At 36.7% G+C, this 26,506-nt stretch overlaps 1 protein-coding gene across 11 annotated transcripts in view; it reads left to right on the top strand.

Moving 5' to 3' along the window:
• NR2C1 (nuclear receptor subfamily 2 group C member 1) overlaps positions 1-18,975 on the top strand; it is a 47,117-nt gene extending 28,142 nt beyond the window's left edge. For 8 of the 11 annotated variants that reach the window (XM_006933931.5, XM_006933928.5, XM_019835360.3 and 5 more), the window contains 5 exons: positions 4,009-4,130; positions 10,591-10,730; positions 12,597-12,734; positions 14,061-14,166; positions 17,083-18,975. In XM_006933931.5, coding sequence (XP_006933993.1) covers positions 4,009-4,130; positions 10,591-10,730; positions 12,597-12,734; positions 14,061-14,166; positions 17,083-17,257 — 681 coding nt within the window. In that variant the 3' untranslated portion in view covers positions 17,258-18,975. The remainder of the gene's footprint in view (positions 1-4,008; positions 4,131-10,590; positions 10,731-12,596; positions 12,735-14,060; positions 14,167-17,082) is intronic. The other 3 variants (XR_006600976.1, XM_006933930.5, XM_045062174.1) reach the window with 3 other exon arrangements.
• Positions 18,976-26,506: the final 7,531 nt, after the last annotated feature.

The following is a 26,506-nucleotide window of genomic DNA, read 5'->3' as shown; positions in this document are numbered from 1 at the left end:
TTATTCTTGATTCTTGCATTGTGATTACACAAAGAATCAAGGTGGATAGAATTTGCAGTTAGAAATAAGTGTGTGAGGCAGAGGTAGGTGATTTTCAAAACTGTTCTCTGTATCATCTCAGTATGAAAATCACAATCCTTCTGGTCACCATGTTTGATGTTTAGGAGTCATCATCATTCTCCCCCCCCATCCTACTCCCCTCCATTCCCTAGTTGAATCCTAACTATTCTTTTGTTTTAATTTCTCCCTTCCTCTTCATTTTTATCACCATATTTCAAGGCCTTTTAAAATTTCTTAAACTGTTACAGTAATATTTCTGCTTCCAGTCTCTTCATCTTGTCCTGTGCCCTGGTAGAAAGTGATGTGTGTTCAAAATCAATCCGGTTATGTTACTCTGCTACCCAGCAAGCCTTCTTTAGCTTCCCATTACCCATTTGAGATCCAAGCTCATGACATTTTAGGACGTTCCACATTCTGATTCTGTTGCCTGTCATTTCTTAGGCGTGCCATCCCTTTTTTAGCCCTTTCTATAGCTCATTTTGTTTCCATTTTATTCTTATATTGAGACTTGAGCACTTAACTTCGTACCTCACAATGAAATCTCAGTTGGGGTGCCTGGCTGGCTCACTTGGTAGAGTATGTGACTCTTGATCTTGGGGTTGTCAAGATCTCAGTGAGTGGTTGCTGAATTATAATATTATAATGTGTAATCCAGGGTCACACAACTAATTAGTGACTGCTGGGAAGTAGAATTCAGATCTCCTAACTCAATTCAAACGATGTTTTTTAAAAGCTATCATTTAGCCTATTATCAGAATTACAGAAACTACTAGAAAGATAATTGTAGACAAGGAACTTCTAAAATGAGTAGCCTAGTTGATGTCAACACTTTTAAAAATCATCTCAATATATTAAATGTGAATAAATTCAATATGTATGATTCATTTATAAACCTAAAATTTCACAGGCATTTTTGGGAATCTCTTTAACATCTTTATAGTAGAAACTTATCTTCTCTATATAGAGGAAGATATCTTTGTCTTTGCAATTTAAAAGACTTGTCAAATAAATTCTTGTTTCTTCAGCCATAACTGACTGATTCATAATGCTAGAGGTATATCTTGCTTTAAGAAAATTAAGTATGTGAAACAGATATAAGATATGTCTTCTCTTTATGACACAACATGGCAGTACTTTAAATAGTGAATTCCTCTAGTTTATATTGCAAGTGATTTCAATTTTCTGATTAAAGCACAGAAAATTCTCAACATTACCACCACTATTGTATCAATCGAGGTACATCTGTATCTTTTAGCCCTTATATCTAATTTTAATACTGTAACTATTTTACCTTTTTTAAAGTGATTTTAATCTATTTGTTTTGTTTAAACAATTACTGTTTTGCATCTTACACCTCCCCCCCTAAAACTAGTAATCATTGGTAATTCCCCTAATCTTTCAGGCTTTTTCCCCCCCTAATCACCTTGGGCAATTCTGAAAAGGTATGATAGTTCCCAGTTTGTGTTTTATATACTTATGTGTAGAAACAGTTGCATTCTAATAATTACATTTAAAATGTTTAATATCTGCTTGCCTACAGTTCTCTTAAGAATTGTCTTAAATAATGGCATTGTAATTGACTACTCCAGTAAACATTTCTCAAGCATTTAAAAAATATTCTTGGGGTTCCTGGCTGACTCAGTCAATGGAGCATGCAGTTCTTGATCTCAAGGTTGTGAGTTTGAGCCCCATGTTGGGTATAGAGATTACTTTAAAATATTTTTTTAATAAGTACAGACAGACAGACATGCATACATACATACATACATACATGAATTCATTCTTCGCATGCATAGAATTTCAACTGTTAATTTCTCTTGTTTTATTAGTTGGCACCATTTATAAATAGGTAAGACAATTGTTGATACTAATAAAGGCAGTTCATATTTTTACATTTTTATAAAAATGGAGAACTTTTATATCATTTTAATGAAAACTTTTTGATCATTTGTGATCACAGACAACTTTGAGAATCTGATTAAAGTTATATATCCATTCCCCAGAAAAATACATATGGGTACATCCACCTACCCCACCCCTGCCAAGGTAGCCACTGTTAAGTGTGTGGTAGATTTCCTCCTGTCCTTTGTGTATATACATATGTATGTATGTGCACACACACACACACTGTCCCTCTCTCTTTAACATATATTGGGTCATCTAGAGACTGTTTCACAGTTGTTTCTACTTAGATGTCTGTGAGGTATTTTTTTTTCAATGCTATTACATCTCAGTTTATCTCACTAATTTTAATTGTCTACAGAGTAGACTGTCTATAGCATAGAGGATTTTCCTTAGTAATAGAAATTTAGGTTAGTGTTTCTTATGGGTGAAATTACATTTCATTTATAGCAGTGAAAGTGCTCTTTTTTTTTCTAAGTTTATTTTGAGAGAGCCCTAGTGGGGAAGGAGCAGAGAGAGAGGGAAGAGTGAATCCCAAGCATTCTCTGTACTGTCAGCACGGAACCTGACATGGGGCTTGAACCCACAAACCGTGAGATCATGACCTGAATCAAGATTAAGAGTCAGACACTCAACTGAGTGACCCAGGAGCCCCAAAAGTGCTCTTTAACAAGATTTTCAAAAATACTTTTAGAAGTGTTTTAAATGTGTGTGTGTTTTTAACGTTTATTTTTGAGAGAGAGACAGAGCATGAATGGGGGAGGGTCAGAGAGAGAGGGAGACACAGAATCTGAAGCAGGCTCCAGGCTCTGAGCTGCCAGCACAGAGCCTGACGCTGGGCTCGAACTTACAGACCGTGAGGTCATGACCTGAGCCAAAGTCAGATGCCTAACCGACTGAGCCACCCAGGTGCCCCTAGAAGTGTTTTAATGTGGGATCTTTATTTTCTACAGTTGGCGTGCATTTAAAATAACTACCTGAGGGGCACCTGGGTGGCTCAGTTGGTTAAGCATCTGACTTTGGCTCAGGTCATGCACTATCAGTGCAGGGCCTGCGTGGGATTCTCTCTCTCCCTCTCTCTGTGCCCCTCCCCTGCTCATGCACTCTCACTCGCTCTCTTTTTCTCTCTCATAAATAAACTTTAAAAAATAAAATAAAATCACTACCTGAGGTCAGCAGTACAAACTGTATTATAGCCACAGACACATTTTGTTTTACCTGTAGTTATTAAGTGGGGAGATTTCACACAGAACCTGCTCTTTGAAAAATAGAGCAGGCAGTCTTTAGCCCAAACTGACATATGTTTTCAGTGTATGGAATTCGAGTCACAGCTTGCCCTTTATCTGGGAGTAGGCACTGCCCAGATGGCACCAGCAGGCCCAGTTCACTTATTATTCTCCTGATTGTGTAAGATTTAAATTTGTTATTCCCCACAGCCTGAATGAAAGGAATATTTAACATACAAGATTGCTCATTCAACTGAATTTGTGGTATATCATTATTAATAAAGGAAGAGAAAAAAAAAAAAAGCACATTGTTAGACCAAGACAGAAAGTAACTTTTAAAAACGCAACCAGAAGGGCGTCTGGGTGGCTTAGTCAGTTAAGCGTCCGACTTCTGCTCAGGTCATGATCTTGCGGTTCATGAGTTCGAGCTCCACGTCAGGATGTCAGGCTCTGTGCTGATAGCTCAGAGCCTGGAGCCTGCTTGGGATTCTGTGTCTCCCTCTCTGCCCCTCCCCTGCTCACACTCTGTCCCTCTCTCTCAAAAATAAACATTAAAAAAATTTTTTTTAATAAAAACACAACCGAAGAATATCACGATTGATATTAAGTAGGATTCTGCTTGTCTAAATATTGCTTTGTTAGCAGCTATGATCTACTCATTCTAAATCCTGTTTTTAGCTGTAAAATTCAGTGACTTGGATTATTTCAAGATTTGCCTTTGGTGACTATATCAAACTTATGTGATATGTTTATATTTTTCAAAGAAATTATAATTTAGAACTATCATAAGATCATTTACCTCAGTCCCTGTTCACGCTAGCTCACCATGCCTTCTCCTATGCCTGAGTACCTGAATGTGCACTACATTGGGGAGTCTGCTTCCAGACTGCTGTTCTTATCAATGCATTGGGCACTTTCGATTCCTTCCTTCCAGGCTCTAGGGTAAGTGTTTTAAAGTCCTTGAGTATAAATGTGGTTTTATAGCACAAATATACGCTAAGCAAGAACTTTTTTATTGGATGGATTTGCATTAAAGGAAGAAAACGGTATAACATTATAACTTAAAGTTTTGTTATTTATATGACAAATTATGGCAATTAGTATTATATTATTTTTTATGTAGGAACGGTATCCATGTTTCATAATTTGAGTTAATAATTCAAATGAAATGTGTGCAGTGGAGCTGATAAATCATGGCCAGCATTTGAAATAGGCCATCTTTGACCTGAAGATTGGGAGGCTGTAGGTATGTCTTGGGCTGTTGTTTCCCTCCCACCCCCTGTTTAGTGTTCATCTCAGGCATGTTAATAAGGAGCTGAAACTTGCACACAGTGAATATGTTTAAAAGTAGAAAAAGTTGTTTTCCAACTGTGGTTACAAAAAGTGGGGAAGGGGAAGAAAATGTAAACCCCATAGTACCACTCTGATAATTTAGAAGTACCTACCACTGAGGAACATTTCAATAATCTGTATTCCATCAATATTACCTAAAATTTGCCAGGCTTATTTAGATTGCTTTAAAGTAACTAGTATGAAGAGACAAAGAGACCATGGAAAAATAAGCTCATAGTTAAAAAAGTGTTTTTCTAGTCACAGGACCTTACTCACCAATATGATTTCGTAAACAATACACTTTCATATCCTATACATCTGTTCTCCCATTTGCCAAATAGGAGCAATGACTTCCCATCCTTTATTCTTAAAGAATATTTTTTAATATAACTAAGAAGCATATCTCAGTCATGACTTTAAAAAACATACATAGAGGGGCACCTGGGTGTCTCAGTCGTTTGGGCGTCCAACTTCAGCTCAGGTCATGATCTCACATCTCATGAGTCCCGCGTCTCATTGAGCCCCGCGTCGGGCTCTGTGCTGACAGCTTGGAGCCTGGAGCCTGCTTCCAATTCTGTGTCTCCCTCTCTCTCTCTGCTCCTCCCCTGCTCACAAGCTGTCTCTCTCTCAAAAATAAATAAAGATTAGGGACGCCTGGGTGGCGCAGTCGGTTAAGCGTCCGACTTCAGCCAGGTCACGATCTCGCGGTCCGTGAGTTCGAGCCCCGCGTCGGGCTCTGGGCTGATGGCTCAGAGCCTGGAGCCTGTTTCCGATTCTGTGTCTCCCTCTCTCTCTGCCCCTCCCCCGTTCATGCTCTGTCTCTCTCTGTCCCAAAAATAAATAAACGTTGAAAAAAAAAATTTAAAAATAAATAAATAAATAAAGATAAAAAAAAAAAAGCATACATAGAAACCCCACCATAATTTGGTTTATAATTTAGTGTTGGATATACCATAAGTTAAATCACAGTACTTAACTAATACAATTACATAGATTGAAAGCCGGATTTAAATGGTTAACCTTTAAAACTATTGTTAGCCCTTTCTCTCAAAATAACAGAGTTTTCAGAATTACTTAAGTCTTTTTTAACAAAAAATTAAAATATATAAATTTACACATAACACCATTGATCTTATAACACTGTTGATCTTAAGTACTTCTGTTAAATTAAGTTTGATTATCCTATGGAAACATTCTCCAAATGTTAAAGAAACCAAAAATAAAGCCTGAGATTTCCAATCATAATACAATTTTATATTGGCAGCCACATTTCCCTGTGACCTGTACTGAAAATTGGTTTCAATGTAACAGCCACAGGATTCCTTGCAATTAGAATTAACCATTGGTATAGTATTTGAGGCCATTAATTGCTACAGAAACTCTTAACTATACACATCTAGATAATTTGTAATTTGATTTAATCAGATGGAAGAAGGCTAGGTACTAATGGTGGAAAATCCTGTTGTGTGGTAATAAACACTACTCTGAATCTCCTAGAAACTGACATTCGTTGCATTTTTATTTATAGACACAAAATTTGGAAACAAAGCCCTAATTATACAGACAGAAACAGATAAGCAACATTAATCATTTTCTAAAAGTTGAATTTGTGTTGATAACTTACTTGAATGGAAGGGAACAGTAGTTTCAAGAATCTTAAACAGTAGGTGGTTAATACTGTTTGTATTTTATAGTACTTTATGCTTTACAAGGATATTACTTTTCTGTTACAAGATTTGAAGTCTCAGTACTTACAGGAATTCAGTTGTTTTTCACTTCTGTCTGCATAATTTAGATGACTACACAGTAGTAGGTTCAGTTATGGGCACTTGGCATGATTTGTCAGCAGTCCCGTCTACCTAGATTCTTGTCATATAACCAAAAGTTCTAAACCATCACAATTTGCTATAGGAGATTTTATTTGCTGAATAACTCAAGAAACCTTCCATTAAATGCTGAGCCTTAAAGTTGAATCTTTTAAAATCCCACTGAAACAAAGTAATGTTTATTATGGCTGGGGGTTTAAAACCAGCTCTATTGCCCTATCACTGACTACTTTTCTCTAAGGACCATGCCTTCCTTTCAAACAAATGCTGCTAGGTAAAGTACAATGCCTTGGGTTTATTTGTGAAGAAGACAAATGGTTATGTTATCCCCGGGCATAAGTGACTTCCAAAGTCCTGTTACTTTATCAAAATAAATAGTGTAAACGATGATCTGATCTCTAATTATGAGTACTATGTACATATTTTAATGAACTTAACAGTATAGTACAATAGTTAGAGACAAGTACCTCTACCTATTTGTAAAAGAAGTTGACCCACTTACTGTTATGCAACCTAGTGTTTTTATTTATCAACACGGGCATTGCTTTCGGTGTACCTGATACATTAATTACTTCTGTCCAGCTCCTTTTGCTTTTCAAAGGAAAGATGTTTTGAAAATAGGTACTATTATGTGATTATAATAATCATTTGTTTTTAACTGAAGAAAGTTGACAGCAAACATGCCCTTACCGTCACAAAATATTAGCTATAAATGGGGAGTCTACTGTGAAATTGCACTTTAGCATCTTACTTGCTAAAATTTGTTGTGAATTACACAAAAACATAGACTTTGAACACCTGAACACCTGGGTTCAAATGCTGGATTTATTTATCTGCTAGCTTTGCTACTTAATTAACAGCTCCATTTCTACATCTGTAAATTAGAAGCAGAAATGCTTTCTTGCTGGATAGGCTACTTAGCTGAGAATGATGAATGTAAATTACCTGACCCAGTACTTTGCAGTACTGCTGCAAAGTAGATTATCAGTGCTCATTTTCCATCGTTCTTTCAGGAACCTTCCTTTTAAAGAGGACTTGCTGTTTTCCTTTCCTAATGAACTTTCTGAAAACGTATTTGAAAAGCATGGCTAACTATAATACAAGGATATTTGGGGTTTTGTTTTGGATGAAGATGTAAATATAGATATCTTTGCAGAATTAATCTCCATATTTAGCTCTTTTACTTTTCCTTTGGAAACAAAATAATGTGGCTTATTTCTCAGTTGCCACTTTTCATCATTTTTCCCTTAAGGTATTCAAAACAATTTTGTTATTCCTCACCCTCTACAAAGTTACTCCTTAACCTTTTCTCTGAATCTGCTACGACAATGTCAAAGTACTTTCTTAGTACTAGGTGTAGCACAGGCCAGTAAGAGCTTTGATTTTTTTTTTTTTTTTTTTTTTTTGGTCTGTTGGCTGTATTCATTTTCCTTTCTTGTGTCCACTAATTACTTTGGTTAACTGTTCCTCTTGGAAACTTCAGAATCAGGCGCACTTGGTGACTCAGTCAGTTAAGCATCCAACTCCACATGGCATGTGGGATCAACCCCCCTATTGGGCTCTGCTGAGAGCACAGAGCCTGCTTGGGATTCTCTCCCTGTCTTTCTGCCCCTCCCCCACATGCACTCTCTCACAAAATAAATATTTAAAAAATAAATAAATAAAGATAAAACTTGAGGGGGTGCCTGGGTAGCTCTGTTGGTTAAGCATCAGACTCTTGATTTCAGCTCAGGTCATAATGTCATGGTTCATGGGATCAAGATCAAGCCTCATGTCAGGCTCTGTGCTAACAGTTGGGATTCTCTCCCTCTCTCAAAATCAATAAATGAACAAAAAAATAAATACTGGAGTATAGAAACATAAAGTAAAATTTCATTCTCCAGAGATAACTAACCCCAATATTAACAGTTTGGCATCCTACCGCATCTTTTCCGTGCGGAAATAATAATCATATATATATTTACATATCATATTCTTTGCCTTTCTTTTTACACTTAGATGATGGATTTCTTCCTATGTCAACACATGTAAATTTATTCTTAGTGGTTGCCTAGTATTCCCTTTTACAGGATTTATTATTTACGTACTTATTCCTTATTAGTAGACATTTAGGTTCTTGCTAGTTTTCTTTGTTATTCTATCCACTGCTACAATAAGCATTGTTGCATTGTATGTATACTTTTGCCTACTTCGAGTAGTTCTATAAAATATGTTCTTACAAAAGGAGTTGCTGAGTCGAAGAGGTTGCTGAACCTATAGAAGAATAGGTTCTATTTTTTTGAAAGATAGGTACTATTAAATTGTCCTCCAAAAAGATGTTGAGCCAGTTAATACATCAGCAGTGCTTGTGTGAGAATGAATTCTTATTTTCTCACACCCTCCTCAATTCTGGATTTTTATCCTTGTTTTCTGATACATGAAAATAGTATTTTGTTCTCTTTTATTTTGTTCGATTTTAAGATTGAAATTTTACATCATTTTTTATATGGACATTTGAAAATACTGATTTTCTTTTTATTTAAACTTCACTTTCAAATAAATTTTGATTTGCAAAACAAATTGGCACTGCCCTACATGTTTTTGTTTTTTAAGTTCTTTCTCAGCTTTCTCTACTCACATGTCAGCCCTTCAGACAGACCTTCTCTAGCCACCTTATCTGAACACTCCCCATTTTTTGATGCATCATCCTATTATAGTAATGGAGAATTTTTATTACCTGAAACTAACTTAATGTGTGTATAACTATATGCATGTGTGTATAATATTTATATAAAATATGTGAAATAATATTTCTTTACTATGTTTATCTTTTTCGTGGAGGCAGACTTAATCCATCCTATGTATTGCTATTTTTCCAGTGCCTTGAATACTACCTGGCATATACTTTATTTTATGCCCTACTCACCTAACTCTTAAGTTTGCATCTTGTAGTAACTGAGCAGGGTATATAGGACATACAGTGTCTCTTCATTTTATATAATTAAGCAGCTGAGACCTGAGACTCTTATTAGCCAGATTTCAAATGGATAATCAGTGGATGATGTAGGTTTAAAAACCTTGGTTGACTTCTATTCCAATATTTTTTTCTACTCCCTCATGCTCTTGAAATTTCTTATTCAGAAGTTCAGGAAAGGACCTTATTTTCATTATTCCTAGTAAAATCCTCGTTATCTCATTTAAAAAAAAAGTTGCAGTTGGGGGGCACCTGGGTGGCTCAGTCAGTAAGCGTCCAACTTTGGCTCAGGTCATGATCTTGTGGTTTGTGAGTTTGAGCCCCATGTTGGGCTCTGTGCTGACAGTTCAGAGCCTGGAGCCTGCTTTCGGATTCTTTGTCTCCCTCTCTCTCTCTGCTCCTCCCCCACTCACACTCTGTCTCTCTCTCACAAATAAACACTAAAAGGGGCGCCTGGGTGGCTCAGTGGGTTGAGCGTCCGACTTCAGCTCAGGTCACGATCTCGCAGTCCGTGAGTTTGAGCCCCACGTCGGGCTCTGGGCTTATGGCTCAGAGCCTGGAGCCTGCTTCCATTCTGTGTCTCCCCCTCTCTCTGCCCCTCCCCCGTTCATGCTCTGTCTCTCTCTGTCTCAAAAATAAATAAAAAAAAAAAAAAAAGTTAAAAAAAATTAAAAAAACAAACACTAAAAAAATTTTGTTTTTAAATAAATAAAACTAAATTAAAAATAAAAAATTTTTTAACATTTATTTATTTTTGAGAGACAGAGCATGAGCAGGCACCCCTAGGTATCTCATTCATAGGGATACTAATATCCTATCTGAAACATACAGAACAAACCATTTCTCCCAGGAAGTTGGTTGCTTACCTATCATCAAATCATTCTAGTTACCCTTACATAAAAAAAAGCACTTACCTGAATTTAAACCGAAAGAAAACTTGGGAGAGTTTTTAAATGTATGCTTTTGCTTTTAATATTTTTTAAAATAATCTATATTCCATCTGTTTCCATGAAATGTGGGATTAAAGCCCTAACTTTCAGTTTGCAATACTACCTACAACTGTTCTTATAAACTGGCTGATTAATTAGTAAGCTAGCTAATATTTAAATTTATAAGCCTTCCTCATCAGTTGCTATTCATTATATAAGACAGGATTGACCAGGTCCATGCCCAATTGGCCCTTCTAGAATAATTTTAGTTAAGTAATATTTTATTTTTAAATAGATGAATCAGTTGTAAAGTTTATAAAATACATATTAATATCTGATATGTGTTGTGTTTGTTTTAATAGGCAAGAAAATAGCATATCTTTGGTGAAAGCTTATTGGAATGAACTTTTTACTCTTGGTCTTGCCCAGTGCTGGCAAGTGATGAACGTGGCAACTATATTAGCAACGTTTGTCAATTGTCTTCACGGTAGCCTTCAGCAAGGTAAGGAGCATTTTATTTATTTCCTTTTCTAGGAGATAAGAGGAGGGGAGAGCATCAGTTTTATAAAGTAGAAGTTAAATATCTGATTAATGTTTTAGGTACCAGCACCCTTTTTGCTTGAGATAATTTCTACATTTTGATAAATTCATCCATTAATCACCCAAAAATATTTTCAAATCAGAGCACAACAAAATTGTTCATTGGGATATATTCTCTCACTTAAACAGTCCCAGAACAATCTTGACTCTCCTTTTCTTGATGCCAAGATGATTACAGCTTTCATTTATTTGAGGAGATAGGCAGTCATTGATTTACAAATGTTTAACTTCAGGTTGGCTTGTGACTAACCACAAGCATGCCCCATCCTCAAATGGGAAGAACTGCTTTTTGAATTCAGGAATAATTTACAAATTGGGAGTCATGTGATATTTCCTTAGCATGTTTTACATTATTTTTATTTAGTTATTTTTTTTGAGTGCCAACTCTTTTGTGTGTGTGTACTTTTTGTTTCTTAATTTTTATTTTTTAGTTTTTAAAATTTACATCCAAATTAGCATATAGTGCAACAATGATTTCAGGAGATTCCTTAGTGCCCCTTACCCATTTAGCCCATCCCCCCTCCCACAGTCCCTCCAGTAACCCTCAGTTTGTTCTCCATATTTATGAGTCTCTTCTGTTTTGTCCCCCTCCCTGTTTTTATATTATTTTTGTTTCCCCTCCCTTATGTTCATCTGTTTTGTCTCTTAAAGTCCTCATATGAGTGAAGTCATATGGTTTTTGTCTTTCCCTGACTAATTTCACTTAGCATAATACCCTCCAGTTCCATCCACATAGTTGCAAATGGCAAGATTTCATTCTTTTTGATTGCCGAGTAATACTCCATTGTATATATATATGTGTGTGTGTGTGTGTGTGTGTGTGTGTGTGTATATATATATATATATATATATATATATATATGCCACATTTTCTTTATCCATTCACCCATCGATGGACATTTGGGCTCTTTCCATACTTTGGCTGTTGTTGATAGTTCTGCTATAAACATGGGGGTGCATGTGTCCCTTCAAAACAGCACACCTGTATCCCATGGATAAATGCCTAGTAGTGCAATTGCTGGGTCGTAGGGTAGTTCTATTTTTAGTTTTTTGAGGAACCTCCATACTGTTTTCCAGAGTGGCTGCAGCAGCTTGCATTCCCATACATTATTTTTAAGTCATCTTCCATTTCCTGTTTGAGGGCAGAAAAATCACCTTAATGTCATCAACAGTAGATCCTGCTAGAAGGTAGCACTACATTCCTATCTTACTTATGGACTCTTGGTCTTAATTCGTTTCTCATGAATTTTTAATGAGTTACACACAGCCTACCTTCACTAAAGCTATGGTTGACTAATCAGATGTGTTTTAAACACTATAAATTTTAAAAGTTCTTATAAAACTATTCAGCTTTTCTTTTGGTCTTGGTAGTGTTTTTTGCTAAGTGTTTGTTTCTACTTTAGTAGTGTTAGTAACTTTTAAAAACTCTAAGCTTAAATTAAATCTTGTTATCAAAATCTGAGTCTTGTAGGCCAGTTTTTCAGGAGGTTATCTTTACAGCTTATCTTCTCAAAGATGTATCTTGAAAGGAAACACTAAATTTGTTCAGGTTTTTGTTTTGTTTACTAACAGCTTGTTTTTTCCTTGAATGAGCACTATCTGAAGATCATTAATTAGTTTCATCTTTGCAGTGATACAGAATTTTAAACATTTATAGATTGGCTGTATTCAAAACTGGAAATTATTGAGAAGGAAATGTCTTGGGTAAAAATAGATATACATTTTAGCCAAAAACTAGAAGCTTTTGTCTGTTTGTTTTTAATTAAAGATAAAATGTCAACAGAAAGAAGAAAATTATTGATGGAGCACATCTTTAAACTACAGGAGTTCTGCAACAGCATGGTTAAACTCTGCATTGATGGATATGAATATGCCTACCTGAAGGCAATAGTACTCTTCAGTCCAGGTACTACATAAACATTTACTTCTTATTTACCATACAGTGGCTGGGGGTATGGGGAAATGGGAACCCTCATACATTGCTGATGGGAATGTAAAATGATGCAGTTAAAGTGGAAACAGCCCAAGTGTCCATCAACAAAGGAATAAACAATGTAACATCTACATATCCACATACAGCAGAATATCATTGCGCCATTAAAAGGAATGAAATTCTGATACATGCTACACCATGGTTGAAAACAGTATCCTAAGTGAAAGAGGCCAGTTACAAAAGATCACATTTTATGAGATTCCATTTCTATGAAATGTCTAGAATAAGCAAGTCTGTAGAGACATAAAATAGATTGGTGGTTACCAGGGACTAAGGAGCGAGGAGCATGGGAAGTGACTACTAACAGGCACAGAGTTTCTTTTGGGGTAAAAAAATCTAAAGTGTTCTAAATGTTTTGGGATGATGGTTGCGTAACTGTGAATATACTAAAAACTATTGAATTATACACTTTAAATCAGTGAATTTTATGGATGTTAGACATTAAGTATGAGAAAAAAAGTTGAAGAAATCATCGAAATGACATAGTTATGGTCACATCAGCATTTGAATTCTTCGGCATATTTTGCTAGGCATCGCTAATAGGCAAATGAAAGATGAGTATTGTTTTGTTAATGGGTTAAACTTCTAAACATCTGATTAGAGTTACCAACAGGTAGAAAAATGTCTCCTGTTTTCCTGACAGTTTGTAGCTTTCACATATGGTAAAATGACAGTAAGTTCAATGATCAATTTCTGAATAAGGAAAATTGACTGTTCTTTTAGACTCTGTTTTTTTTTTTTTTTGGTATGTATTTCTGTTCCTGTGCATCATAATAAAATTATCTGAGAAAACCTGCTTTTTACACTCAGTGATTCCAGTAAGATGATTAAAGCTTTTTTTTTTTTAACCGTTTCTTATAATGTTTCACGTAAGTTAATAATATATATCTACATTTTAATCACAACCAATTTGCCACCTTCATTTTCCTTAAGTTTGAAAGAACACAGATGTGATACAATGTAATTTTATTTTATTAAATATTCTCAATATTTTTTTTTTATTTATTTTGAGAGAGAGAGAGCACATGTGGGAGGGGCAGAGAGAATCCTAAGCAGGTTCTACACACTGTCAGCACAGAGCCTGATGTAGGGCTCACACTCAACGAACCTTGAGAACATGACCTGAGCCAAAACCAGGAGTCAGACACTTAACTGACTGAGCCACCCAGGTGCCCCGCTCTGTACCTTACTAAATGAGCATTTAGAACTAGGGTAACAATGTATTCTTTGATGTTTCAGATCATCCAGGCCTAGAAAACATGGAACAAATTGAGAAATTTCAGGAAAAGGCATATGTGGAATTCCAAGATTATATAACCAAAACATACCCAGATGACACCTACAGGTATCTACAAGTTAAATTAGTTAATTAAATACATCCTAAAATTTTTTGTGAATCTGTTATTTTTTTTTTTCCATCCCAAGAGTAATTCAGTGTTTTGGTCACCATGGACCTTTGAAATAGCTAATGCTTTTAAAAGCAATAGTGCATTGTTGTGAGTGATTTACAGGTAGTATTTCACACAATTCTTACAATGCTATAAGGAAACTGAAGAGAGAGGTTAAATAACTTACTCAAGGTTACACATAAATGGCAGGGCCTGCCTATGAACCCAGGTTGTATAACTCTAGTGCCCAAACTCTGTTTTCTTCAACTGAAATAAAGGATTTTATTAGTAAAAGGGAAAAAATAGGAATGAATGAATAAAAACACCATTCGACTATTTTATAGGTAATTTAGAAATTTGGTTTAGGATATTTCTACCAAGGTATTTCTTGATAACGTCCTTTGAAAAAAATTTTTGGAAGCTCCAACTCCGTTTTTGAAGAGGAAACCATCTTGGAGAGTAGCAGTGAAGCACATGGCTTTCAGAGCCAGAATACCAGGCAAGGTTTGACTCTTGACCCTAGCTGTGTGACCTTGGGCAAGTTATTCAACTTCTGTGTTTCAGTTTCTCTATTAAATGTAGACAGTACCCACATTTTACAATTGGTATAGTGGTTGAATCAGTTCATATATGTAAATAGCCTAGGACAGTGCCTACTACATAGTATGTTACATATATAGTATACATATATGTAATATAATATATAGTATATATATTTATAGTAAGGGCTATATAAATGTGTTCACTAATATTATTCTTAATTTTACATGCTTCAAACTAATAAAAGAATGTTTTGCATAAAATAATTTTTTACAGGGGTGCCTGGGTGGCTTAGTTTGGTTAAGTGTCCAACTTCAGCTCGGGTCATGATCTTGCGGTCCAGGGTTCAAGCCCCACATCAGACTCTGCTGACAGCTCAGAGCCTGGAGCTTGCTTCGGAGTCTGTGTCTCCCTCTCTCTCTGCCCCTCTTCCACTTGTGCTCTGTCTCTCAAAAATAGACATTTTTAAAAAATAAAATAACATTTTATAGATAGTATGTAATAGATTTATAAGCCAGTTCCACCTTGAAAATCAGCCTTAGTTTATCTAACCGGTTTTCCTACCCTGCTTCCTACCAGCTTTATTGCTGCAGCTCAGCTATTGGGAATAAACAGGAACTGAGTAATTTGAGGACGAGAGTATTGGCTACAGGAAGGTGACTTAATCCTGGTTTCAGTTGGTCTCAAATGTTTGGGTACAAGACCTTAGACTATGGGCAGGATAAACATACCCAAGCTTTTTGGAATGGTTTTTATTGTTGTTGTTGGTTTTGTTGTGATTGCTTTCAGTTTTTTAATGTTTCAAAACTTGTTTTATACCTCATTATACAAATTAAATTGTTCCTCCTCTTTGACATATAGTTTTTGCTGACCTCTCTTCCATTAGGTTCCAGGTGCTTTGACTGATCGCTGGAACTCTTTCTCAGTTTCTTACATTCTGATTTATTTAAAAATAATAAATTATCAGAGCACCTGGGTGGTTTGGTCAGTTAAGTGTCTGACTCTTGATTTCAGTTCAGGTCATGATCTCACAGTCAGGAGATCAAGCCACACATGGGGCTCTGTGCTGACAGCACAGAGCCTGCTTGGGATTCTCTCTCTCTCCCTCTCTCTCTGCCCCTCCCCCACTTACATGCATATGCTCTCTCTCAAAAATAGACTTAAAAATAATAATAAATTAGCAGCAGTTTTCAACTTATAATATGCCTTCATGCAAGGTATGGGCCTGCCTTTAAGATCCTCAATAGCATAGAAACTGGCAGGGATCATTTCATTAATCTTCATCATAACACAGAGAGATGGCTAACACACATTCACAGAGGTAGGGGAGCAGGTGAATTAAGATTTGAACCCAGTGGTCTTGATTCCATATTCTGTGCTCTTCCCGGTAGTAACTGTTGCCTGCTTTACCATTTCCATTTGTCTTTTTGATTACCATTGAGCCCCATGTGTCCTGATAACACAAAATATTGTTGTTCTTATAACCTCAACTGAGTTTCTAAGCCACTTTTTTTTTTAAGTTTATTTATTTTGAGAGAGAGAGAATATGCACATGGTGGGGAGGGGCAGAGAAAGAGGGAGAGACAGAGAGAATACCAAGCAGGCTCTGTACTGTCAGCACAGAGCCCAATGTGGGGCTCAATCCCACGAACTGTGAGATCACGACCTGAGCCGAGATCAAGAGTTGGATGCTTAACCCACCGAGCCACCCAGCTGCCCCAAGTTTCTAAGCCATCCTTAAATGTATAATGTGATCTGTGTTTTAATAACTTAGTTCCATGCTCCATATGACCAAGTGGAGGCAACACAGTGTAGCAGTTAAGAGCAAGGCTTTCCAGTGAAGTCTGTCAGACTGCACTTATAGCCAGATGATTGTCATGTATTCTGAGGCTTGAGAATACTTAAGTTTTGTTTTGTTTTGTTTTAATGTTTATTCATTTTTGAGAAAGAGGACAGAGCATGAGCAGGGATGGGGAAGAGAGAGGGAGATACAGAATTCAAAGCAGGCTTCAAGTTGTCAGCACAGAGCCTGACGCGGGGCTCGAACTCACAAACCGTGAGATCATGACTTGAGCTAAAGTCGGACACTTAACCAGTTGAGCCACCCAGGCACCCCGAGAATAAGTTTTTATTTTAAGTTTTATTTGAAGTTATTTATTTTAAGTTTATTTTATTTTAAGTTATTTAAGTTTTTAAGTTTTTATTTTAACTGGTGAAAATTAGATCTTTATTAAATTAGACTTCAACCAGGTACATGCAGAAATTGCTCCTAGTTTTCTACTAAATCTCTTTTTTACTTACCCCTTGTTTTTTCCTTCCCCTTTATTTTTCAGGTTGTCCAGACTACTACTTAGATTACCGGCTTTGCGATTGATGAATGCTACTATCACTGAAGAATTGTTTTTCAAAGGCCTCATTGGCAATGTACGAATTGACAGTGTCATCCCACATATTTTAAAAATGGAACCTGCAGATTATAACTCACAAATAATTGGTCACAGCATTTGAAATCTGAGATATCAGTGTAAACTTACTGTTCTTTCCTGGAACACAAAATGACACCAAATTAAACTAGTTACTTCCAGGGTATCTGGAAATTTTGACTTTAAAGAGTAACCAAAAACCAAGGTGTTTTTATTTTAACTTCTTAAGAATTTTTGAAGTGACTGGGCAGGTATCAGGAATCAAAATTTCCTTTCCTGCCTTATTTAAGTGAATAAGAAATATTATGAATTTATTCTTGGTTAAGAGGACACCTTAAGCTGTCACTTCTTGGCATCTACACTAAGATCTCTTATTATATTTTATCTTATAAAACAAATAAATTAGTCTTTTTTTTTCCAGAATTGTGTTCTATTCATATTTTTCATTATGAACTAGTACAAACACTTAATTGTCAGAAATACCTAAGGAGGATTTCCTTGCATTTTACTCTTAATATATAATCTGTTTTAATTACCACGTAAAAGAAGATTCTTTTATTCTCAGTGACATAATGGTAACATTAGAACCATAGGAAATAATAACTGAATATATATATTTTTTGTCTTTTGTAAATATTATGGAACCTTTAGCATATACCACTCTCATTGCTGGCAATGAGACATAGGCCATTTATGATCTCAAGACTTTTTTTAGTGTTGTATATTATTAGTTACAAGCACTTTTTATTTATGTATGTAGCAGAAAATTGTTTTTGAGAATGAGGTAGGGTTCGTGTTTTAATATTTTTGGTTTACTGCTATGTTTTAAAGTAGTAGAGACTGAGCCCCAAATGTTTCAGTATTTCCAAATGGATATTAAAATTATTGCTTTTCCATTCCACAAACGGCATTTGACTTCTCTCCCTCTTTCCTGACCTGCATTATAACTTCCTGACCCTTCCATGAGTTTTAGCCAGTTTCTTTTAGGTCCTTAGAAATACCCAATTTGTTAAATAATGGATTTCTCATAGCCAATCTGTGTTTTCAAGGTGAGTTAAACAATTATTTTAAAGCAAATTGGTAATTTTCAAAAATTTACGTTTTTTAACATGTAAAGGAATATGCACTGATATTTGATATTTCACCCTAAAGGAGGGAAAGCTATCTTAACAAGAGTATGCACATCAACCTGAAGCCTTGTTGCCACAACAAAACCATTTTAGACTCCCTGGATGCCTTCCACAGTAATGTTTTCCTCAGCAAACCTGATTAACTGTTAAATCTTTCCTTGCTCTGATTGTCATAATGAATTTTGGTTTATGTATTTGTTGATTTTTTAAAAATATGGAGATTTTATTGCACTCAGAGTACATTTTTATAAAGATTTTTGCAACAGAAGAAAAGCTGAATTTAGGGGAGGATGTGGATTTTACTAATTGTTACTTTATAGTAAATCAGAAGTTTAAAAGTATCAACTTTCAGTCTTTACCAACTTATTAAGGGAAAATTTTTCCCCTATTTTAAATGTAATTTTTATCAACAGTTTTATTTATAATTATCAACTGGGAAAAACTACATTTAGTATGAAATATTCAAATGGAAAAATCAGTAGGTTTATATCTTTATAAACCCATTGAAGTAAGCCAAGGATTCAGGAAAATAATTCTTTAAAATAATATACTAATGGTTAATTAAGATACATTTTTCTTTCAGGTATTTTTCCTGAATAAATTTGTAGTTATATTTGGAAGTATTTTTAAAACTCTATTAAAATGTGACCATTAAAAATGTCGATTTATTTGATTTCAGAGTGTTTGGTCATCCATTTGTTCTGTTAAGAAATCTCTAACAGAATTTATTAAAGTACTTCTAGGAAGGGAAATGCATGGAAAACATTTCCATATCCAGTATTTTAGGATTATTTACAACTCAGTTTGAAGACTTTCAGCTAAAACTGCAGATTAACTATTAATTTATTTTCTCTCCTGAAGTCTTCGTAAAATAACACAATGTGTAAAGTGTAACCACACAATGAGAAATGAAACAGGAAACAAGAAATCAAAGGAAAGCAAATTCAGTAAATTCTTAGAAAACAAAATGGAGGTAGAGAGAGACTAACTGACTTATTAGCAGAGCCGGAATCAAGGAAGCTCTAATCAGAGTGCCTGCAAAAGGCAGTTCAGTGAGAAAGATGCCAGTAGCCAGAAAAGATGCTCGGTATCTGGAAGAACTGGTGTTCATATTCAGAGATGATGCTTGGGACATTTAAAAAAAAAAAGAAAGAAAGAAAAGATTGGTTGCAGGTCTGTGTACAGAATTATTGAATTATCTTTTTCTACCCTCAGGTCAAGTGACCACTTTTGTCCTTCCAGCTTTTTGAGCAGGAGGCAGAGGTTAATTCTCTTTAGAAATGAACTGGAAGAGCCGAGGATTTCCAGGGTACCAGGGATAACAGCTTGGATTAGTTATATTAAGGGTTGAAAATACAGATTAAGTGAAAATCTGCATTCTGAATATGGGCTCCCTAATCATGTTCCCACAATGCTGGCCATTGGAATAGGCTTCTCTGCCAGGATTTTTTTTTCTTCAGAGAAATTAATTGGCCTTAGAGAAAAGATCTCCAGGTACTCACTTTTGGTTGCACCTTGACGAAAAGCCTCTTTGCTACTTTATCACTCTTCAGTGAAGCCAACAAATTTCCAAATTATATATATGTATATATATAAACATATATGCACACACATATATACAGACATACATACATACATATACGTAGGGTTTCTGTTCAGGTCTTTAGTGCCTACTATTAAATATGAACTTAGAACCAGGATCACTAGATAATTGAGGAAAATCTCCAGTACCTAAAAGAACAGACATTCTTAGGTCCCAGGGGAGGCAAATATAATCCAGGGATCAGAAAAATATCCACCTCCAGGGGCGCCTGGGTGGCTCAGTTGGTTAAGCATCTGACTTCAGCTCAGGTCATGATCTCACTGTTTGTGAGTTCTATGCTGACAGCTCAGAGCCTGGAACCTGGTTCAGATTTGTGGCTTCCTCCGTCTCTGCCCCTCCCCTGCTCGTGCTCTGTCTTTCTCTCTCAAAAATAAACATTAAAAAAAATTTTTAAAGAAAAATATCCACCTCCAGAGGTAATATTTTGAAAGATGTTGTATCCATTAAATGAGAACAGGATGCTTTGAAAAGGGAAATTTGGTCTGTGTGTCCTCTCTCTCTGCCCCTCCCCCGCTCGCACTCTCTCTTTCTCTCAAATATGAATAAACATTAAAGAAAAGGGAAATTTGGGGCAAGTAACTGTCCCTGGAAATTAAAAATGATAGCCAAAGTGATTCATTAGAAGGGTTGGAAGATAAAGTTTTTGAGAAACTCCCCCTGAAAGTATAACCAAAAGATAAAGTAAGAAATAAAATTAGAGAATCAAATCAGGAGGCCTAACATTTTATAATAACAAGAGTTAAAGAAAACAAAGGCTTGAGGTAAGGAAATTATTAGATAATACAAGAAAAGGTCCACGAAGGGATATGTGTCTCTAGGTTGAAAGGATCCACGCTTTAAATGAAAAAGATCCTTACTGTCTTAATATCAGAACAATATAGTCAGAGAAGATACCATATTGCTGCTTCTAGCAATATAGTGGAATCAGTAGGTACCATGAAGGCCTTTATCTGTTGCTGGGCTCATGAGTCTGACATGAGTTTTCAAAGAAGTCTAAAGTTGGTGCAGATCCTGAGTTCTGCCCCTCACCCCCTACCCCACTCCCTGTTCTGACAGAAGCAAATACACATCTTTTCTGGAAAAAGTATCTGTAATTTTTTTTTTAACATTTATTCTTCAAAGACAGAGTGTGAGTGGGGGAGGGGCAGAGAGAGAGGGAGACAGAATCTGAAGCAGGCTCCAGGCTCTGAGCTTTCAGCACAGAGCCCAACATGGGGGCATGAACTCCCCAACCACGAGATCATGACCTGAGCCAACATTGGACGTTTAACTGAGCCACCCAGCCCCCCCCCCCAAAATATCCATAATTTAGATCAGAAGTTGGCACACTTTTTTGTGAAGGGCCAGGAAGTAAATGTTTGTTTTACTTTGTGGGCCATCCTGTGTCTAGCAACTAGTCAACTCTATTGTGCAAAAGCAGCTATAGACAGTCCATAAACGAATGGGCCTGGCTGTAGTGTAGTAGAACACTTAAAAAGCAGGTAATGGACCAAACTTGGCCCTTGGGGCATAGTTTGCTGACCCGTAATTTAGAACCTCACCCCTAATTAAGCTCACCCATATATGAGATGACAAAATTACCAAACACAAGGAAACAAGCCACTTGAACAAGTCAGAGATAAGCAACACACATAGACCCTGAAAGACAGTATGAGATACTAAAATTGTCACATCCAGATTATAATTATGATAGGTTTTAAGGGAAAAAAAAAAAAAAAGGACCAAAAAGTAAGCAAGAAAAGGGAATAGCAAAAAAGACCAAGTAAATTATAAAAGCAAGCCAAAACAATATTTAGAAATGAAAAACAAATTTTAAAAATCCATGGTGGAAGATCATGCCTCCAACACATACATTTAATTCTAACTCCCTTAGACATCATTAAAGCAGCCAAAAGTTTGTTCAAGGCATTATCTCATAAAGACAAAAATAATGGGAGAGAAATAAATGAAAGCCACAAAATTTTGAAAGCTGGAAAACACATTAGTGGTGATCATTTTAGCAAACCTGAGAAGGCTGACTTAGCCTACAGTAGAGAAAGCTGAGGAGCAGCCTGATTTGCACCACACATCCTCCAGAATGCTCTAGGATTTGCAGCATCTGCTTGGGAAGGGGAAATAAGAGATTACTAAAAGTCTGTTAAAGAGGCAGAAACACTGGAATGATAGAATTTGAATTACCATGTGCAGAGTATGTGAAGCAACAGGATGTGTGTTGAAGGTGGGGGTGTCTGTTGATAACAACCATCTCCAGAAAGTAAATTTACATTACATTGTAAAGTATGTGCATATATCTGCTTATTTACCCTACAGAAGCTCTTGTACATGTGCCAGGAAGCATACTAAAGTCTTCACGTCTGCACTGTAAAAGCAAAAAAACAAAAAAAAAAAGAAAAACTGCCCAAATACCCATTGACAGGAGAATGAATAAGTAAATTGCAGTGCAAACACCCAATGGCCTATTATGTAACGCACAAAAAGGAACAAAATACCAGTGTCAATCAATCCCAAAAGTCATGTACAAAAAAGTAAGCCCAAAAGTATGATTTAACCTGTTTATTGAAAACAGGTAAATACAATAACATTGTTGGGAGTTACTGATATATGTAGTGAAATTAACTTAAAAAGCAAAGGAAGGGCACCTGGCTGGCTCAGTTGGAAGAGCGTGTGACTCTTGATCTTAGGGTCCTCAATTCAAGCTCAATGTTGGGTGTAGAGATTACTTAAATAAAACTTTTTTAAAAATCAATAAAAAGTGAGGGATTATTAGTACTTAGTTTTTTTAAGCTTATTTATTTTGAGAGTGAGAGAGAACACAAGCACCAGAGGGGCAGATAGAATCCCAAGCAGGTTTTGGCTGTCAGCCTGGACCCTGCTGCAAGGCTCCAACTCACGGACTGTGAAATCATGACCCGAGTTGAAACCAAGAGCCAGCTGCTTAACCTACTGAGCCACCCAGGCACCCCTATTAGTACTTAATTTAGAATACTAGTTACTTCTAGAGGGTTAGGAAGAAGATACAAACGAGGAACATACAAGGGGCTTTCAAAGTATTAATAGTGTTTAATTCTCTTGCTTTGTAACAAACCACTCAAACTTAGTGATTTAAAATACTTGTTATGCTTAGGAATCTACATTGAGGTCAGAGCTTGGCATGGACCACTTTTCTACTCCATTACAGTCACAGCTGGGTCAGCTCAAAGGGCAGGGGTTGGAATTTTTGGAATCACACACATCTGGAGGTTGATAGTGGCTGTTGTGCAGGAGTGGCAAACATCTGGAAGAGCATGCAGAACCAGAAATGTTGCAGCCATTCTTGAGAAAGGATATAGCTCAGCAGCCTCAGAAGCCCAGTGTAGAGAAGAGCCCATCTTGACAAGATTTCCTGATGGGCCTTTGTCTCATAGAGTTGTTTATAAATTGATACATAAGAAACAATAAGATACCTAGGAATAAACTCCACTAAAGAGGTAAAAGATCTATATTCTGAAAACTATAGAAATTGAAGAGGGCACAAAGAAATGGAAAAGCATTCCATGGTCATGGATTGGAAGAACAAGCATTGTTAAAATGTGTATACTACCCAAAGCAATCTACACAATTAATGCAATCTCTTTCTAAATACCACCAGAGCTAGAACAAACAATCCTAAAATCTGTATGGAACCACAAAAGACCCCAAATAGCCAAAGCAACACTGAAAAAGAAAAAACTAGAGGCATCATGATTTCAGATTTCAAGCTATATCACAAAGCTGTAGTCATCAAGATAGTATGGTACTGGCACAAAAGCAGACACATAGATCAATGGAATGGAATAGAACCCCCAGAAATGGACACACAACTATATGGTCAGCTCATTTTTGACAAAAAGGAAAGAATATCCAATGGAAAAAAGTCTCAACAAAATGGTGTTGGGAAAACTGGACAGCGACATGCAGAAGAATGAAACTGGACCACTTGTGGGGTGCCTGGGTGGCTCAGTCGGTTAAGCGGCCGACTTCGGCTCAGGTCATGATCTCACAGTCCGTGAGTTCGAGCCCCGCGTCGGGCTCTGTAATGACAGCTCAGAGCCTGGAGCCTGTTTCAGATTCTGTGTCTCCCTCTCTCTGATCCTCCCCCGTTCATGCTCTGTCTCTCTCTGTCTCAAAAATAAATAAACGTTAAAAAAAAAAATTAAAAAAAAAAAAAGAAACTGGACCACTTGCTAACACCATACACAAAAAGAAATTCAAAATGAATGAAAGACCTATATGTGAGACATGAAACCATCAAAATCCTAGGGGAGAACATGGGCAGCAACCTCTTTGACCTCGGCCTCAGGAACTTCTTATTAGACACATTGCCGAGGTAAGGGAAACAAAAGCAAACAGGAACTATTGGAACTTCATCAAGATAAAAAGCGTCTGCATAGTGAAGGAAACAATAAAACTGAAAGGCAACCAACAAAATGGGAGAAGATATTTGCAAGCGACATATCTGATAAAGAGTATCCAAAATCTTTAAAGAACTTATCAAACTCAACATCCAGAAAACAAATAGTCCAGTTAAGAAATGGGCAGAAGACATGAATAGACACTTTTCCAAAGAAGACATCCAGATAGTTAACAGACACATGAAAATATGCTCAACATCACTCATCATCAGGGAAATACAAATTAAAACCACAATGTGATATCACCTCACACCTGTCAGAAGGGCTGAAATTAACAACAAACAACAGGTTTTGGTGAGGATGCAGAGAAAAGGGAACCCTCTTGCACTGTTGGTGGGAATGCAAACTGGTGCAGCCACTCTGGAGAACATCACTCTGTGATGTTTCCTGAAGAAACTAAAAATAGAACTACAGCAATTGCACTATTAGATATTAACCCAAAGGATTAAAAAAAATACAGATTCGAAGGAGTACATGCACCCCAATGTTTTTTATCAGCATTATCAATAATAGCCAAACTATGGAGAGAGCCCAAATGTCCATCGACTGATGAATGGATAAATATATACAATAGAATATTACTCAGCCATCAAGAAGAATGAAATCTTGCCATTTGCAATGACACGGATGGAGGTAGAATATATAATGCTAAGCAAAATAAGTCAATCAGGGAAAGACAAATACCATATGATTACATTCATATGTGGAATTTAAGAAATGACAGATGAACATATGGGAAGGGGGGGAGAAAACAGGAAAGAGGGAAACAAACCACAAGGGACTCTTAATAATAGAGAACAAACTATGAGTTATTGGAGGGAGATTGGTGGGAGATGGGCTAGATGGGTGATGGATACTGAGGAGGGTACTTGTGATAAGCACTGGGTGTTGTATGTAGGTGATGAATCACTGAATTCTGCTCCTAAAAACAATATTGCACTGTATGTTAACTAAAATTTAAATTAAAAAAAAAATAAACAGGGGAACCTGGGTGGTTCAGTCTGATGAGCTTCTGACTCGGTTTCTGCTCAGATCATGATCTCATGGTTCATGAGTTCCAGCCCCGCATGGGGCTCTGTGCTGACAGCATGGAGCTTGCTTGGGATTCTCTGTCTCCCTCTCTCTGTGTTCTTCCACCACTCTCTCACCCCCTCTCAAAAATAAACATTTAAAAATAAACAAATGTAATAATAAAAAAAATAAATTGTAAGAAGTTGTAACAATTGTATCATTTTGGACTAAAAGATACAGAACAGTACAAAAGAGACCTTTTGAACCTTTAAACTTATGTGGGGTGGGGGGGGAAGGGCTAAGAAAACTACTCAGCTATAGACATGGACTCCTCTCTTTGTGAGAAATGAAAGATAATTTCCATGTGGCAATTGGCACAAGTGATGAGAGAGACAGAAAGAGGAGAGACAGACGGAAGCCAGACAGTCTTGTGACCTAGCTTGTCTTCCTCTGTTTGGGCTACTATAACAAAATACCAGACTGGGTGTGAAACCACTATAGATGTAAAGATGGATGGAAATTAAGATGGACATGCTAACACTTTAGCAGGGCTTGACTTTAAAGTTTATTTATTTTGAGAGAAAGAGAATGAACGAGAGAGCATGTGTGAGTGAGGGAGGGACAAAGAGAGAGGGAAAGAGAATCCCAACCAGGCTCCCCACTTTCAGCACAGAACCGGAACTCACGAACTGTGAGATCATGACCTGGGCCCAAATCAAGAGTTGGATGCTTAACCGACTAAGCGACCCAGGCGTCCCAGGCAAGGCTTGACTTTAAACTGAACAAACTTTTCTCTTCCTCATTCTTGAAGCCTCCTCCTCCCTTTCACTTGTTTTTCTGTAGAATCCTTTGTTCCAGGAACCCAGTATCTGTATTGGCATCTCGCTGACCTCAATGTATACTTAGTAACGAGACTCGGATGGCCAGCACTAGAACTAGTCATGAAACCACCTTAAAGACATGACAAATGTGGCTGGCAGCATGTACCAGATTCCTCTCAAAACCGCCCACATCCTATATTTTCCTATAATAAAGGGCAGGTGTGCACTTTTGAAGGCATTAGCCAGCTGCAGCCTCCTTTGCCTGGCAAGGTAATAAACTATCGTTCCTCTGTGTCCCCATACTATGTCTTTGTGTTATGCTTTGGCTCTGGAGCACAG

Source organism: Felis catus, chromosome B4, assembly GCF_018350175.1.
Source record: "Felis catus isolate Fca126 chromosome B4, F.catus_Fca126_mat1.0, whole genome shotgun sequence".
In the NCBI taxonomy this organism is placed as follows: Eukaryota; Metazoa; Chordata; class Mammalia; order Carnivora; family Felidae; genus Felis; species Felis catus.
Note: the sequence above shows the minus strand (reverse complement) of the source record. Positions and strands in the feature narration are given on the sequence as shown.